At 39.2% G+C, this 16,491-nt stretch overlaps 1 protein-coding gene across 11 annotated transcripts in view; it reads left to right on the plus strand.

Annotated features, from left to right (window-relative positions):
- CEP170 (centrosomal protein 170) overlaps positions 1–16,491 on the plus strand; it is a 198,888-nt gene that overhangs the window by 170,931 nt on the left and 11,466 nt on the right. For 8 of the 11 annotated variants that reach the window (XM_039530488.1, XM_039530491.1, XM_039530492.1 and 5 more), the window contains 3 exons: positions 79–256; positions 1,853–2,020; positions 9,048–9,136. In XM_039530488.1, the coding sequence (XP_039386422.1) occupies positions 79–256; positions 1,853–2,020; positions 9,048–9,136 (435 nt within the window). The remainder of the gene's footprint in view (positions 1–78; positions 257–1,852; positions 2,021–9,047; positions 9,137–16,491) is intronic. The other 3 variants (XM_039530490.1, XM_039530493.1, XM_039530494.1) reach the window with 2 other exon arrangements.

The raw sequence follows: 16,491 nt of genomic DNA on the forward strand, positions 1-16,491 counted from the left end.
AAGGATACAGGTTGGACACTGCTGCTCTAGGTATATGGTATCGGGAGAATGTAACGTTGTCTTTAAAATTATTACCAGGATCAGTCAAGACCTGGCTCTCATCGCACGGGAAATCAACGATGTAGCAGGAGAGATAGATTCAGTGACTTCATCAGGCACTGCTCCGAGTACCACAGTAAGCACTGCTGCCACCACCCCTGGCTCTGCCATAGACACTAGAGAAGAGGTAGGAGATCTTCATGGAGAAATGCATAAGGTTCTTTCTTTTCTTTATTTCTTTTGCTTTTAGCCTTTTGCATAGCTTTTTTAGTTATTCCCACCCAGCCTGTTTGCATGAATCTCAGCATTCTCTTCTTTTGATTTAAGATTCCTTAATCTTTTAACAAAAATCAGTAAGCACAAAAATCAGTCTATGAACACAGATCACTAAAGTGGTCACCCAAACTGTTCATATTGTGTGTCTGTTTTCACTATTTAAACACTAGACATTGTGCTTTTCACTTCTTACTTGTCCACAGTCTTAGATACCAGTGAGTAGTATTACTACTTTTAAAGATTTTAGTGTGTATACACAATATATGGTGTGTGCATTATATACATATAATATAGCTATTACAGATAGAAAAGTCCTTGTATTCACAGAAGATATAGACATTTTCCTGTTAGCATTTAAATATATAAGTAGCATGGCTTAACAATAATTTTAGCTCTACATCCGCAATATATAATTTTAAAAAATAGCTTGAATTAGGTTTGCCTTGTGCTGCAGTTTAATTTTTCTCTTCTTGGACTTTCTCTGGAGTGCTGTGTATTACATTGTACTAACTAACTTGTTTTAGTCATCATCACAAGGTCTAATGCTGGTAAATATGTTAAAGATGACTTAAAAATCACTCACCTTCTACCATATTACCATTCAGATAGTTTTTTGTAAATGTTTACTTTTGGTTTTGTTCTTTCTTGTATTGTTCCCCTCAAAATATGTCTAATCATTTTTGTGTAAGTAAGGTTTGGTTAACACATTAATCGACTGTGTTCATTCTGAGACTGTCTTTTTTTCGTGAAAAAAGATATAAACAATGGCAAGAAACATGCCTTGCATGTGCAGTGTAATTGACTAAACCCATTTAATTGTTGTAATTGTCTCTTAAAACCCCAACTAAACTTCAGCATAACATAAATATGCATTTACTCAGATACATTTAAATTATGTCTTACATTTCACTGAATAAGTATGCTTCCCTTTTCCTTTTTTGTTTAGTATTATTAAATTGTGCAGTAAATATATAATACTGTAGGTGGCAGTATCTCATTGAAGTAGATGTAGACTCTGTAACGTGACTAACCTGTCTGAAAAAGACTAAAATACTCAGTGACTTGCAAAAAAATCTTCCTTTTCATTAGTTTCATAGAAATCTGCCATTAAGTGTAATTTGTGAAGAGAACCTTTTGTGAAGAGAAAAACAATTACTCTAATCACTTATAGTCAGCATTGGTAAAAGTATGAGTAAAAGGTTTACCATTGCCAGTTTAAGTGACTGGAATTTCATTTTTTATGCTCACTACATGATATCTATATATAGAGAAATCCTTTCCATCTGGCAATCTAATTTTATAGCCATGAATTTCTGATTTTGGAAAATAGCCATCTGTTTACTAGACACACTATCATATAATACACATACAACTTATAAGATATAGGAAAACAGAATATTTGATTTTATCACGGAAATCTACTTTAGAGGAAAAATTTCAGTCTCATCTTGAAGCCCATGTACTATATGTATCCAGAAGGTTTCATAAGCTGCCTATTTTTCATTAAATGTATTTAATTTTTTTTTTGCTCTTTCAGCTGGTTGACCGTGTATTTGATGAAAGTCTGAACTTCAGAAAGATTCCTCCATTAGTGCATGCCAAACCACCAGAGGGGAACAGTCGGTCTAATGATTCTAGGCCTCAGTTAACAGATGCTCTTGATCCTCCAACAATTACACGGAGGAGAACGTGGAGCAGAGATGAGGTGAGTATGCACCAGTGTTCCTGTGTAGTAATATGCTTACGTGTCATCACTTTTTACCATTGTAGATACAAAATTTACTTGCCCACCTGCTTCCATATGGTTGCAATAATGGTGGGAAAAAAACAGTGATATATTACTTTTTTACCTAGAAAGAGAGAGAGAGCTTGTTGTATGTCCTGGGTAGGCTATTAAAATTTTCCAATACTGTATTTATTTGGAAAGAGTAATAATTAGAACATGAACACAATAAAAAAATTTACACTCAAATCAGTCATTCATTTATTTTAAAGCAAATCACACTACTTTGTTGTAATGGCACCGATCTATTTTATAGGTACAACCAGGAAGCTTGAACTGTGAATTCTGTGTGATTTCACTGTCATCTCAGGCAGGGAATGTATGAAGTGAGACTCATAATGTCTGGTGTTGTCAGAGTGCTTAAAAAAGACATAATAAACAATCAGCATTGATTTCAGTGCCATTTCAGAGATCAGCTTGGTAGATAAGAAAGGGGAGATTATTTAATTAATGAAAATTGGTTATGAAACATCGTAAACTTAACCTGCTCTTAACCTTATTTTAAAATATGCACAGAGAAGTGCAGTTTCATATAATATGTGCATATAGACTTATTTATTTTCATAATTATGTTTTACAGAATCAGACACAAACATTATCCCTTTCTTTCTCTTGTAGCTTACCTAAATTGCTCCACCCTATTTAAAAAAAAAAAAAAAGTTGACAAATTCTGCTTGTTGGCTGACATACTGTAGGATTCTGTTGTATACTCAAGTGCACATGATTGACGTGCTAATCTGATTTGTCATGGAAAGCCCAAAGCTGTTCTTTCTCCACAATGAACAAGGAGATGCTTTTCTCGCATAAAAAATTATATTTTAACATTCCTATGAATCCACTATGCATAATTTTAAATTGACATTTCCTTCAGAAGTGTTTGTCCTGTTACTAAAGATCATCTTCATCTTTAAGTCTCTGTTCACGGATGCCCACAATAATATGTACACATGCTGAACTGAAAGGATTTAAGATCTTGTAATCCTACCCCACTGTTCCTGTTTTTCCTATCTGCCCATTGGATTCAGGAGCCATATCTCAGCTTTGGCTGTGTTTTTACAGTTGAGTTAATTTGTTTGTTCTATTTGCATTTAAGTGCTTCCTTATGGGGTCCCTCTTGTTGCGTGCATAGCCTCTACCATTTGCCAAGCCCTTTAGTGAAATGACACTGTCTTCCAGTGTCTCTCTAGTCCTAACATCCTCCCTGCTAGTTCCTATCTGTCCTTTCTTTTCTAGACTGAATTGCCTTTGTTTAGACATATGTGGTTTGGCATCTTCCTTGAAGGGGCTTCAGTGAGGAACCATCGTACTCCTATATCCCTCTTTCTCAAGAATCTTCACACAATTATATTCTTTCACTGGATCGGTAGGAGAATTGGACCTTGAGATCTTTATATCTGCTTTCTTAGAGGATGCACTTTTCTCACATCGGTCTTTCCCTGAGGATGATGTTGAAATGATCTGGAAAAAGAGTTACACAGTGAAGTGGCAAAATTTGCAGATGATACAAAACTACTCAAAATAGTTAAGTCCCGGGCAGACTGCCAAGAGCTACAAAAGGATCTCTCAAAACTGGGTGACTGAGCAACAAAATGGCAGATGAAATTCAATATTGATAAATGCAAAGTAATCCAAATACATTGGAAAACATAACCCCAGCCATACATATAAAATGATGGGGTCAAAATTAGTGGTTACCACTCAAGAAAGAGATCTTGGAGTCATTGTGAATAGTTCTCTGAAAACATTCAGTCAATGTGCAGCAGTCAAAAAAAGCGAACAGAATGTTGGGAATCATTAAGAAAGGGATAGATAATTAGAAAATACCATATTACCTCTATATAAATCCATGGTACGCCCACATCTTGAATACTGTGTGCAGGTGTGGTCACCCCATTTCAGAAAAGATACATTGGAATTGGAAAAGGTTCAAAAAAGGGCAACAAAAATGATTAAGGGTATGAGGAGAGATTAATAAGACTGAGACTTTTCAGCTTGAAAAAGAGACAACTAAGGGGGGCTATGATTGAGGTCTATAAAATCATAACTAGTGTGGAGAAAGTAAATAAGGAAGTGTATTTACTCCTTCTCATAACACAAGAACTAGGGGCCACCCCACATTAAATTAATAGACAGCAGGTTTAAAACAAACAAAAGGAAGTATTTTTTCACACAGCAAACAGTCAGTCTGGAATTCTTTGCCACAGGATGTTGTGAGGGCCAAGACTATAACAGGGTTCATGAAAAAACTAGATACATTCATGGAGGATAGGTCCATCAATGGCTATTAGCCAGCATGGGCAGGGATGGTGTCCCTAGCCTCTGTTTGCCAGAACCTGGGAATGGGTTACAGGGGATGGATTGCTTGATGATTAGTGTTCTGTTCGTTCCCTCTGGGGCACCTGGCATTGATCACTGTCAGAAGACCGGATACTGGGCTAGATGGACCTTTGGTCTGACCCAGTATGGCTGCTCTTCTGTTCTTATTGCCATAACCCATTAGCCTTAAGATTAGATTTGTTGTTGTTTTATATTTAAACTTCTTAAGTAGATAGTTCCCTTATAGTTATCTGATTTCATTTGCTTTTCTCCACACTTTGAGCTTGTAATTTCGGCATGTATCTCACTGTGGTATCTTTTGGATCATGTGCAATTACTTTTAGCTCCTGTTAGGCTGAATGACTTACATTTTGAAATGTGGTTAAGTGATTTGCTTTGTCTTTAAAATAGGGTTGTTGGGTTTTTTTGAGGCACTTTTAATTATATATCTAATTATATATTTTCTCATTGTGTTTTCCTGTAAAACTCCTGGATACTGATGATTATTGTAATGTAAATTAATAAATATAATATCTGAACTTAAATAAAAAGTATTTGGTAGTGTCTCCCTAGTCTGATTAAAAAGTTAGATAATAGAAATTATCTTGGACATGAGCATTGTCAAAGGGCAGCAAAGTGACTGAAAAACTAAGGAGAGAGTAATGATTAATGTGTTGACCCAAAGCCCATTGAAATCAATGGAAAAACTCTCATTGACTCAAGCAAGTTTTGGATCTGGCCCAACAGCTTTGCAGTAAAGCCACAGATTGATACCTAGTTGAGGTGTCACTGATGTCAGTGTTGAGGCCAGTTTTAACATGTTTTAACACTTCAAACTCTCTTCTTCATCTGTATGAAGCAGTCATGCCTCCTCCTCCATCCCTGGTGGATGATTTTAAATACTTCCAGGACCTGGTCAAGAGAGTTGCAGACTCCCTGCAGATGCCCCTCAAGGAGGTGACAGAGCCCCATCATAAACTGCTCGATATCCTCCACTCACCCTCATCGGCCTGCATAGCCTTGCCTGTTAATGAGGCACTTCTGGACCCAGCAAAGATCATCTGGCACACCCCCTACACTCCTATTCAAACTACGTGCTAAAGAGCAGATAAGAGGTATTATATCCCGGCAAAGGATTCAGAATTTTTATTTTCCCATCCCTCACCTAACTCCTTGGTAGTGGAGGCAGCGAATGAACATGGTAGGTAGGACCGTGCTAAAACCACGCCTCATGACAAAGATCACAAGCGTCTGGACCAACTGGGGAGAAAGTCTTATTCCTTGGCCTCCTTACAGTTTAGAACCACCAGTTATCAAGTGTTAATAGCAAAGTACAATCACATGAATTATATACCAAGCTGAACTCTTTTGTGGACCATCTGCTGACGGAACACAGGGAACAGTTCAGGGCAATTATTGTAGTGGGCCAACTACTTGCCAGGACAACCCTACAAGCCTCCCTTGACAATGCTGATATCACCATCCATTTGATTGCTACAGCAGTGGTAATGAGAAGAGCTTCCTGGCTCCAACTCTCTGAATTCCCAAAAAAGGTCCATAGTACAGTAGAGGACCTTCCTTTTGATGTGTCTAAGTTCTTTGCAGATAGCACATTCAAGTCTCTGCGAATATTGAAGGATTCTAGAGCTACCTTGCATTCTCTTGGTTTTTATACACCCACCCACAAGAGAAAACTCAGCAAGTCCAAAATGGCCCAGAGATCCTACTACATCCAAATCCTTACCTCTCAGGGGTCCTATGAGTCACACCAAAAGAGGCAGAGATTTCAGAGAACGAAATCATCCACTCTCAGCCTCAAGCCTTGCACCCGTTTACCTCCAAGCAGCAATGTTTTATCGGTTGTTTAAGAGCCTGAATTACCATCCTCATCCTCTTTAGCTGCACCAGTTCACTAGCCTTCCTCCCTTTGGTTACTGTCTTCACCACCTCAGGTGAGCCTGGGAATCAATTGCTACGGACAAGTGGGTTTTGGAAATCAGCTGCATGGGATACACCATCCATTTTACTTCACTTCCACCGGTGAACCCCCTCGCCCCATTTCAGGGACCCCTCTCAGGAGAGCTTGTTTCGTCAAGAAATAGACACTGTCTTACACTTGGGAGCTGTAGAACCAGTCCCCATGCAGCACAGAGGGAAGGGTTTTATTCCAGGTACTTCCTGGTATGAAAAAGAGTGGAGGTTGGAGATCCATTCTACACCCGAGGCTACTCAAGATCTACATGAAGGCAGAAAAATTAAAAATGGTGATGTTTGCAGTGATAATTCCATCACTAAAGCAAGGGGGTTGCTTTTCAGCTCTTGACCTTCAAGACACACATTTCCACATCGTTATCCAACCATTCCAAAAACAATTCCTACATTTCACGGTCAGCCAGGACCACTTTCAAAACCAAGTGATCCCCTTCCGTCTCATCTGCCCCAAAAGTCTTTTCAAAAGTCATCTTGGTGGAAGTGGCACAACTCCGCAGGAAAGATATCTTCGTATTCTCCAGAACTGGTGCATACACAACCAGATCCCCATCACAGCAGCCTATCTCCTGGGTGTTCAGAACATGACCACAGATGCACTCAGCAGACACATCTTCCAAGACCACAAATAGGAAATAGACCCCAGCATATTACACCACATAGTCTGTCAATGGGGCACCCCTCAGACAGACTAGTTTGCCACAGAGTCAAACAAAAAATGCACCCACTTTGGCTTGACGGGTGGACTGGGTCACCAGTCCCTGGGGGATGCTTTCCACCTTCAATGGGCATCAATCCTAGTGTATGCATTCCTGCTAACTCCTCTAATGGCCAAAGTTATGCTCAAAATAAAGGAAGACAGATCCAGAGTCATTCTAATAGTTCTGACTTGGCCCAGGCAAATATAGTTTCTGTACGTGATACAGCTGGCTTGTTTATTCTCTGAATACTCTTCACACCACTCCCCCATCTCCTCTCCCAGGAGGGCAGGAAGATTCTTCATCCCAATTTCATGATGCTTCATCTGAAAGCATGATTGATGAATGGCTCATAGAACTAGACTTCAATGTGGTCCTTAAATGCCTCTCAAGACCTTCCTTTGAACCTGCACTGCCTCATTTCTTAGAGAAGACTGCATTCTTGATAGCCATCCCTTCGGCACAATGGGTTGGAGAAATGGCAACCCCTCCCCTGCACTGTTTAAGGACGGGGTCATGCTGTGGCCCTACCTGAAATTATTACATAAAGTTTCTTCCTAGTTCCATACCAGTCATCCCATTCGCCTGCCTGTTTTCCACCCCAAACTGCATCTAAATCACCAGGAGGCACTGCTACACTCCCTTGTCATCAGGAGAGCCTTGGCCTTCTAGCTAGATAAGACAAAGCCCTTCAGAGAGACCCATAGGTTACTCGCCTTATTAGCAGATAGAGACTGCCAGCCCTTTTGACCTAACCAAAGTGCATTTCCAAATGCATATCAGGATGCATTAACTCTTTGTTTGAGTTTCACAATATTGATCCACCGTCAGATAAATGTACTCATTCTGCAAAGTCCATTGTCACTTCTAATGCCTTCTTCAAGAACAGGGTGATTACTGAAATCTGTAAAGCTGCTACTTGGGCATCTATACATATGTGCATTGAACACTCTGCTATAATTCCCAACTCTACCTCTGATACTCTGTTTGGCTCTGCTGTACTTTCCTCCATACTGGACTTGACTCAGAAGCCCCCTTCACCTTAGAGGATACTGCTCAATAGTCACCTAGAACAGAGCACTTGTAGGGATGCTACTCGAAGAAGAAATGGTTACTTGCTCTGTGCAGTAACTGTGGTTCTTTGAGATGCATGTTCCTACTGGTGCTACACTTTTTGCCCCTCTGTTTTGGAGCTCTCTGCCATGGACCTTCACAGAAAGAAGGAACTGAGGGTGGTTTGCCCACACGGTGTTCTATAACAATGGCACGGGGCACAAAACTAATTAACACGCATGTATGGACCTAATGGACACTGCTATGAGAAATCTCCAACCAAAGACACAAGGGGGCATTAGTGCATCTAGAGTGGAGCACCATAGGGACACGTGTCTGAAAGAACCACAGTAACTGCACAGGGTGAGTAACCATTTCTTCAGATACCAGGGTGATAGGAACACTATAAAGTCTAGATGATGTCTATCTTGGATACTAAACAAAGTAATGACTATTGAGTTGCATAAGTAAATTATTTCACTCGGAAGCCTGGGTTTAATTTCTACCATAGATTACAAGTGAAAATTAGTTTGTTCTCAAGTTCATTTCTGTTTGCACACATCACTGAATCATCACACAGTTCACTATGATTGGCAGCTGTTGCACTAAAGAGGACAATAATAACAACAATAGTGTTTCAGGTTAGGAGTGAAGTAAACTGGAAGAGCTTTGTGTAAAAACCTGCACAGTGCTTGATTATAGTCGGCCCCGTACAACCCAGATGTATTAATTCCTCATGTTAATGAACAGTAAATGTATAGGCAAATTCTTGCCAAAGCGAAGTGGGAAGAGGAATACAAAATCTTTATTTCAAAATGTGCAAAATTGTTTGTATCACAGTATTTAATTCTCAATGCATTGCTAATTTTTCCATTTTTAAATAATTATTCCAGGTCATGGGAGACAGCTTGCTATTATCCTCAGTCTTCCAGTTTTCTCGGAAGATAAGACAATCGATAGACAAAACAGCTGGCAAAATCAGGTAGGACATTTTTTTTATTTTCTTCACTCAGAGTTTCTTTCTTAGATTCACATTCCAGATAGTAGCAGTAAAATGCAGAATGCATGGTAGATCAAGTATATTGGTACACTTATCTACTTAAAAAGATACTATTGCTTCAACTTCTCGGTGGTCAAGGGAAAATTTTGGCTGTTGAAATGAATTAATTCCCTGTTGGGAAAGGAATAACTGCTTATAGAAATTATGCACATGATTTGAACAAGGATAGAGAAAACTGTGGCAAACCCTAAAGGGAAGTAGCAAGATCTGTCATAACTTGAACAAAGGAGCTATTCTTCTGTTCTTGCTTACAGTATTCCCAACTGCTGTGCAAAATGTCTAATCTCCACCCAAATGCATTTAAATTCCAATTCATTGTGAAGCTTTCCTGCAATATCTTTTGTGCAAGAAGTCCAGCCTCAGATATTTTTTCATTTTACTGACAGAAAACTTTATTAACAGTCAGTTAAGGTTGCTTATCAGTGCGTTCCTTGTTCCTTTCCAGAATTTAGAAGTTAAACTTTTGAAAATCATGAAATTCAAAGTTAAGGCAATGGCACCCACGCAACTTTAACTTTGCCCCCATGGAGATGGCAGTAGGCACTGGAAATATAACTGTACCCTTACCCATGTATATCAAAATCTGCCATTTTCTATCTGTGCAACACAGTTAGTACCGGCAGGTTACTGGACCTCATGTTGACATCTCTGAAGGGTTGCAACTATAGCTACTATTTTATAGTTTGTGGATTATGCAGGAGGTTTGACTGGATGATCACAATGATCCCTTTTGCCCATACTGTAGGATTCTAGAATCTATTCAAGAGTTTTAAAAATCTGTTTGCAATTTCCATCAACACTGTTCTTCAATCTCCTACGTGAGCCTCATCTCTTAGGGAGGGTTATGTTACCGTAATTTCCTTGAGATGATTCCTTAGGGTCATAATCAAAGGATGAAATCGTGAAGTTTTTCTTGTACTTATTACAGCTATTTTAAAGTAGGTTAAAAACTGTCTGACAGTCTCTAACAGTGGACTTTTCATATTGTCAGTCTTTCAGACGTGTGTGTGCATCAGTATGGCTACAAGCAGCATGCTAAGAAAGGCATATTGAATTGATTGTCTGTAATCATTGTCTGGTGTTCTCCTCCTCCACTTTCATCCTGGACCATCTGCAATCCAGCTTCTGCCCTCTACACTCCACTGAAATGGCTTAGATCCAGTACTTCATCTTCATCCTCCTCAACCTGTCAGCCACCTTTGACACAGTTGACCATGCTTTTCTTCTTAATATTTTGTTCTCTCTTGGCTTCCAGGACTCAGTCCTCTTCTGGGTCTCCTCCTACCTATCTAATAGTTTCTTCAGTGTGTTGTTAGGAGGATCCTCTTGAATCCCCCCCTTTCAGCTTTTGGGGATGGGCCTGGGGGAAGGTTCCCCACAGGGCTCTGTTCTTGGTCTCCTTCTCTTCTCTCTGCATAATCTTATTCACAAACATGGCTTCAGCTATCTTCTTTATGCCAAGGACTCAAATCTGCCTCTCTACTTTGATATGTCCAAACTAAGATCTATCCAAACTAATATCTTGGCCTGTCTCTCTGACATCTCTTCATGGGTGTCCAGCTTAAGTTCCACCTGGCCAAACATAACTGCTAATATTTTTTCCCCAAGCCCTCTGTGAAGGGTTTGGTCACAGAGATCCCCTTGGGACTGTCAGCTGACGTGCTGAAGTTACCTCTGAGCCCATTTTCCCTGCCAGCTTGAGACTCCAGAGCCCTGCCTTGTTGAGCCAGACATGTTAGCCTACTGCAACACAGACCCAGGTCTGGTCCAGGCCCCCAAAGCACCAGACTTTAACCAAAAACTGCTCAGCAGGTCACCCAGACATCCAGTTCTCAATGGGATCCAAACCCCAAATAAATCTGTTTTACTCTGTATAAAGCTTATACAGGGTAAACTCATAAATTGTCCACCCTCTATAACACTGATAGAGAGAGATGCACAGCTGTTTGCTCCCCCAGGTATTAATCACTTACCTGGGTTTACTAATAAACAAAAGTGTTTTTTTAAAGTAGGATTTAAGTGGTTTCAAGTAATAACAGACAGAACAAAGTAAGTCACCAAGATAAATAAAGCAAAAACACGCAAGTCTAAGCCTAATACATTAAGAAACTGATTACAGGTAAAATCTCACCCTCAGAGATGTTCCAATAAGATTCTTTCACAGACTAGACTCCTTCCTAATCTGGGCCCAATCCTTTCCCCGGTACAGTCCTTGTTAGTTCCAGCAGACATCTTAAGTGGAAAGTAGGGGTGTTCTCATGACAGCAGCCCCCTTCGTTCTGTTCCATCCCCTTCTATAGCTTTAGCACAAGGCAGGAATCTTTTGTCTCTCTGGGTTCCCACCCCTCCTTCTAAATGGAAAAGTACCAGATTTAAGATGGATTCCAGTATCATCTGACATGGTCACATGTCCTGTGAGACCTCATTCTTCATTACCCACAGGCTGGCCCACTCCTACACAGGAAGGCTTGCAGGTAAATAAACCATCTACAACAATTGTCCTAGTCAATGGGAGCCATTAGGATTCTAAACCACCATTAATGGCCCACACTTTGCATAATTACAGTAGGACTTCAGAGATATACTTCATATTTCTAGCTTCAGATACAAGAATGATACATGCATATAAATAGGATGAACACACTTAGTAGATTATAAACTTTGTAATGATATCGTACAAGAGACCTTTTGCATAAAGCATATTCCAGTTACATTATATTCACATTCAAAGCATATTTTCATAAAACATATGGAGTGCAATGTCACACCCTCTCCTCCCCCTCTTTTCTCGGTCATTATGGACAACACCACCATTCTCCCTTTCATTCAGGTCCATAATCTGGGTGTCATCTTTGACTCTTCCCTGTCTAGAACCTCACATCCAGTCTGTGTTTAAATCTTGCCAACTCTTTCTGTACAATATCTCTAAAATACAGACTTTCCATTTGCATAACTAAAACTCTTGTCCAGACTCTCATCATCTCGTGTCTCAACTACTACAACCTCCTTTCTGGCTTTTACAAATGCAATTTTGCCCCCTATAAATGTGCTGCAGAGATCATTTCCCTAGCCCATTACTTTGACCACATCACCCCTCTCTTTGCAACTCTGCACTGGCTTACCCTTCTCTGTCACATAAAACATCAGCTACTTGTCTTCACTTTTAAGGCCCTTCGTGGTCTACTGCCACCCAACCTCTCATCTCTCCATCACTATCAAAATGTCCATTCCCACTTCTAATCAGCCAATAATGCCAACCTCCATCACCCACTTGTCACATTTTCGACAAGCACCTGCTGCCTATCATGCTGACCAATATTATTGTTTCCTTATACTCCCCCATATCTCTGTCTGTATATACCTGTTGTATCTTGTCTTATACTTAGATTGTTAACTGTTTGTGTCTGGTCTGGTCTTTTTGTTCTGTGTTTGTACAGTGCCTAGCACAATGTGGGCCTGGTCCATGACTGAGGCTCCTAGGTGCCATCACAATACAAATAATAATTTTTATTTAAGCTCTTTTTGATGCTAATTACAAATGCCTTTCATTTGATACTTTTTTCTGGGTAAGAGGTACTCCTCACCGTATGTGTTTTCATTCTCTTAAGTGTTTTCTACACGATAAGGTACTTGTATATTGATAGCTTTCTTTATAAAATATTGCAGCAGTTAACAAAGTACAAATGTCAAAAATGAAAAATAATCTTCACTCTTGCAAGATGCATTTAATCCTTTTGACTGCTTTATGGATGTACAACACTATGTATGGTAATCCACTTTGGCAGGCATGTGGGAATGGAAACACTAAATGTAGTTTTCAGGGTTCCATAACTTAATTTCCCACTTCAATTGTACTCAGAATTAACTAGCAGCATTGAAAAAGTACAGTAAAAATAATTTGAGGGAATTTTGTGTAAAATTTTCTGACTGGTCATATAGCAGTTTAAAAATACATGGAAGAAGCAATATAGAATTTGACTGATATGCCTTGGATAATGTAATTTTAGATGTATGACTGAAATTAATTGCCAAAACACAGATTTCATCCAGCACAGCATTATGCAGCTAGCAATAGCAGTGAAGGTGTTAATATATCTGAGGACGATATTGTGGTAGTGATCGTGAATAGGCTTGCTTAAAGACAAAGACAGAGAAACAAAACATTCTTTTTGAAAGTGTAAAAGCATTGTTGAATTCAGTTACACACACACACACACACACACACACACACACACACACATTGTTTTCCTTGTATTCTCTAGCAGAAGTGGTGTGACTCAGTGGAGAATCAAGTAAAATCTTTTTAAAGACTTATCTACCGAACCTGACTGCTGTGTTAAAAATAACAGAATATGCTGATAGCTATAAACAACATTTAGGAGGGTATTACTCTCATGAACAGGTAGGGTACATCCACACTACCCGCCGGATCAGCGGGTAGCGATCGATCTATCGGGGATCGATTTATTGTGTCTCGTCTAGACGCGATAAATCAATCCCCGCCGCGCTTCCTGTTGACTCCAGAACTCCTCCAGGGCGAGAAGCGGAGTTGACGGGGGAGCCACGGCCATCGATCCCGCGCCGTGAGGATGGGAGGTAAATCGAAATAAGATACGTTGACTTCAGCTACGCTATTCTCGTAGCTGAAGTTGCATATCTTCCATCGACACCCCCCCCCACACACACACACACACACTGTAGACCAGCCGGTAGTTTTGTTCCTGAATTGGCATTCATCCATTTCTCTGGTTTACCCATCGTCACCACTATGAATGATCATATTGTTGGGTTGTGGGATTATATCAGAGATAAACCAATCATTCTCTTCTTCCTCCTTTTTTCCTCTTCCATTCTCAAGATGATTTATATACTACAATTTATTAAAATGTTGTTAAAGTTCTTAAATCTTTGTATAAAATGTAGATCCAAATTTTTTCATGGTATGCAGATTTACAGAAAAGTGCAATTTATTTGCCTCTCCACTAATCCACATCAGATTATCTGAATTGAACATTACTATGGAGAATTAGCAAGAATGAAACTTTTTATAATGAAGAGTGCAAACGCTCAGAACTCATAAACTGTGTAAGGTTAATCGCTTCTCAAAGAAAGATATGATTTAGTTTAATAGCGGACTGTAAAAGGCTAACATCTGGATACATTCAAAATTTAATATATTTGAACTTGTTCATATGTTGAAATTTTTTTTAGAAGGAATTCAAAATGTTGAAATTAGAAACAAAATATTCTTATAATTCAGGTTTATATTTTGGTATAATCTCTCCAGGAAATTACAGTTATGTTCATGCAGAATTTTTTATTTTTTTATATAATTAAAAGTAGTCTGTTTCAATAGAGTAGGAATCTTGTTGACTGGCTGAATTGTTCTTGAATGTTTCCCAGCATGATACCTGTCACAGGAGTGCCTCATAAATTATAAAGTACTCAAATATTTTTTCACTTTTTATTCTTTTGTAATCCCTCATTTCAGGGGGCAACCTGATACCTTTTGATATGAAAAAATGTTGCCAATCCAGTTGCAACTCATCATAAACTATATTTAGAATTCAGTATAATGTCTTTGTATATTCAACAGTTCCTTTAACTCCTTCTGAAGGAAGCAGGTTATTAAGTAGAGTCATATTTGAGTTGTTTTATAGATGTGAAAATTTAGAAAGTAAGTTAGATATTATATATTCAGTACACCTCTACTCCAATATAACACAGTCCTCGGGAGCCAAAAAAATCGTACTGAGTTATAGGTGAAACCACATTATGTCGAACTTGCTTTGATCCACCAGAGTGCACCGCCTCTCCCCCCCGGAGCGCTGCTTTACCGCGTTATATCCAAATTCATGTTATATCGGGTCACGTTATATTGGGGTAGAGGTGTATAGCACGAACCAAATTTGTGCATACTATACATGTTCTGTACATTTACAACAGAATGATGCATTTGCATAATACTATAAAATACAGTATAAAAGTTTTCAGTATTATTTCCTACAGTACCTCTCCCAGTGAGGCAATCAAAGATTTTTCATTTTACTAGTAGAAAACTTGAATAAGTATATGCCAGTTGTGCACGCCTGCTAAATTGAGTAGATTAAATCTTGATTTATATAAAAAGATTCATAATATAAAATGATTCATAATAATATCAGCAGAGAATTTGGCCCATAGTAACATAGTGAGACTCAGCAAAGACTGAGACAACTATCAATCTTGCACTATAACAGAGTGCTTCAACTTGAAAATCAAGAGGAATTTTTCAAAGGCACCAGTTAGAGGTGGGCACCTAGCTGACCTTTGTGTCTGAAAAATCTTCCCCCAAATTTTGCGGCCACCAGTGTGAGATTCTGTTACAAGACAAATGCAGTGCAGGGCAACTGGAGTTGTGCTAAGGAATTGTGTGCTGAGAATTATAAACTTGTCTCTCTCTAAAAGAGGTAAAATCTGTCATTTCCAAGAAACACATTTCTTACATTTTGGAGTGAGAGCACTATTCTTTACTGTATTATTTATTTGCAATACTATATGTGGTTTAACCCAAAAGACTAGCTGAGTTAAGTTCTGAATTTAAGTACATATATTTCAGCAGTTCCTCACAAGAATGTTTGCTAGAGATTAAAAATAAGCTGAGATGCATCTGTGTTTAGGAAATAAATGAATCTGAGGGGAAAAATAAAAATAAATTGTTTTTGTTTTTCTGGCTTCTTCCCTATTTGTCTGTAGACAATGATGAATAAGAATCTCAATGGTTGCACTAAACCACCCCAAAATTTCACAGTTCACTTGCCCAGCATCATATCACCAGCTTTTTGGAAGTCATTTATAGTGGTGGCTCCTCAGAGAAGAGAAAGTCTGCACAATTTGTCTGTCTTGCTATGTAAAAACACAGACGAACACCTCTGCTACTCTGAAACTTCTTCCCTATGTTATCAGAAGAGGTTAAAGCAGGAGCATGAGGCAGCAAGGAAGGGAAGAGGAAAGATATAATGTGTCTTTTGGGGGGTCACGAGGCATATGGAATTAAAGGGCACATCTACACTTCGAGCTGGGGGTATAATTCCCAGCTCAAGAGGACATACCCATGCTAGCTCTGATCAAGCTAGTGCACTAAAACTAGAGTTTAGCTGCTGTGACACAAGCAGCAATGCACCAAGTACACCTCTACCCGATATAACACGAATTCGGATATAACACAGTAAAGCAGTGCTCTGGGGGGGCGGGGCTGCACACTCCAGTGGATCAAAGCAAGTTTGACGTAACATGGT

This window comes from Mauremys reevesii, linkage group 3 (genome assembly GCF_016161935.1).
Source record: "Mauremys reevesii isolate NIE-2019 linkage group 3, ASM1616193v1, whole genome shotgun sequence".
Lineage (NCBI taxonomy): Eukaryota > Metazoa > Chordata > Testudines > Geoemydidae > Mauremys > Mauremys reevesii.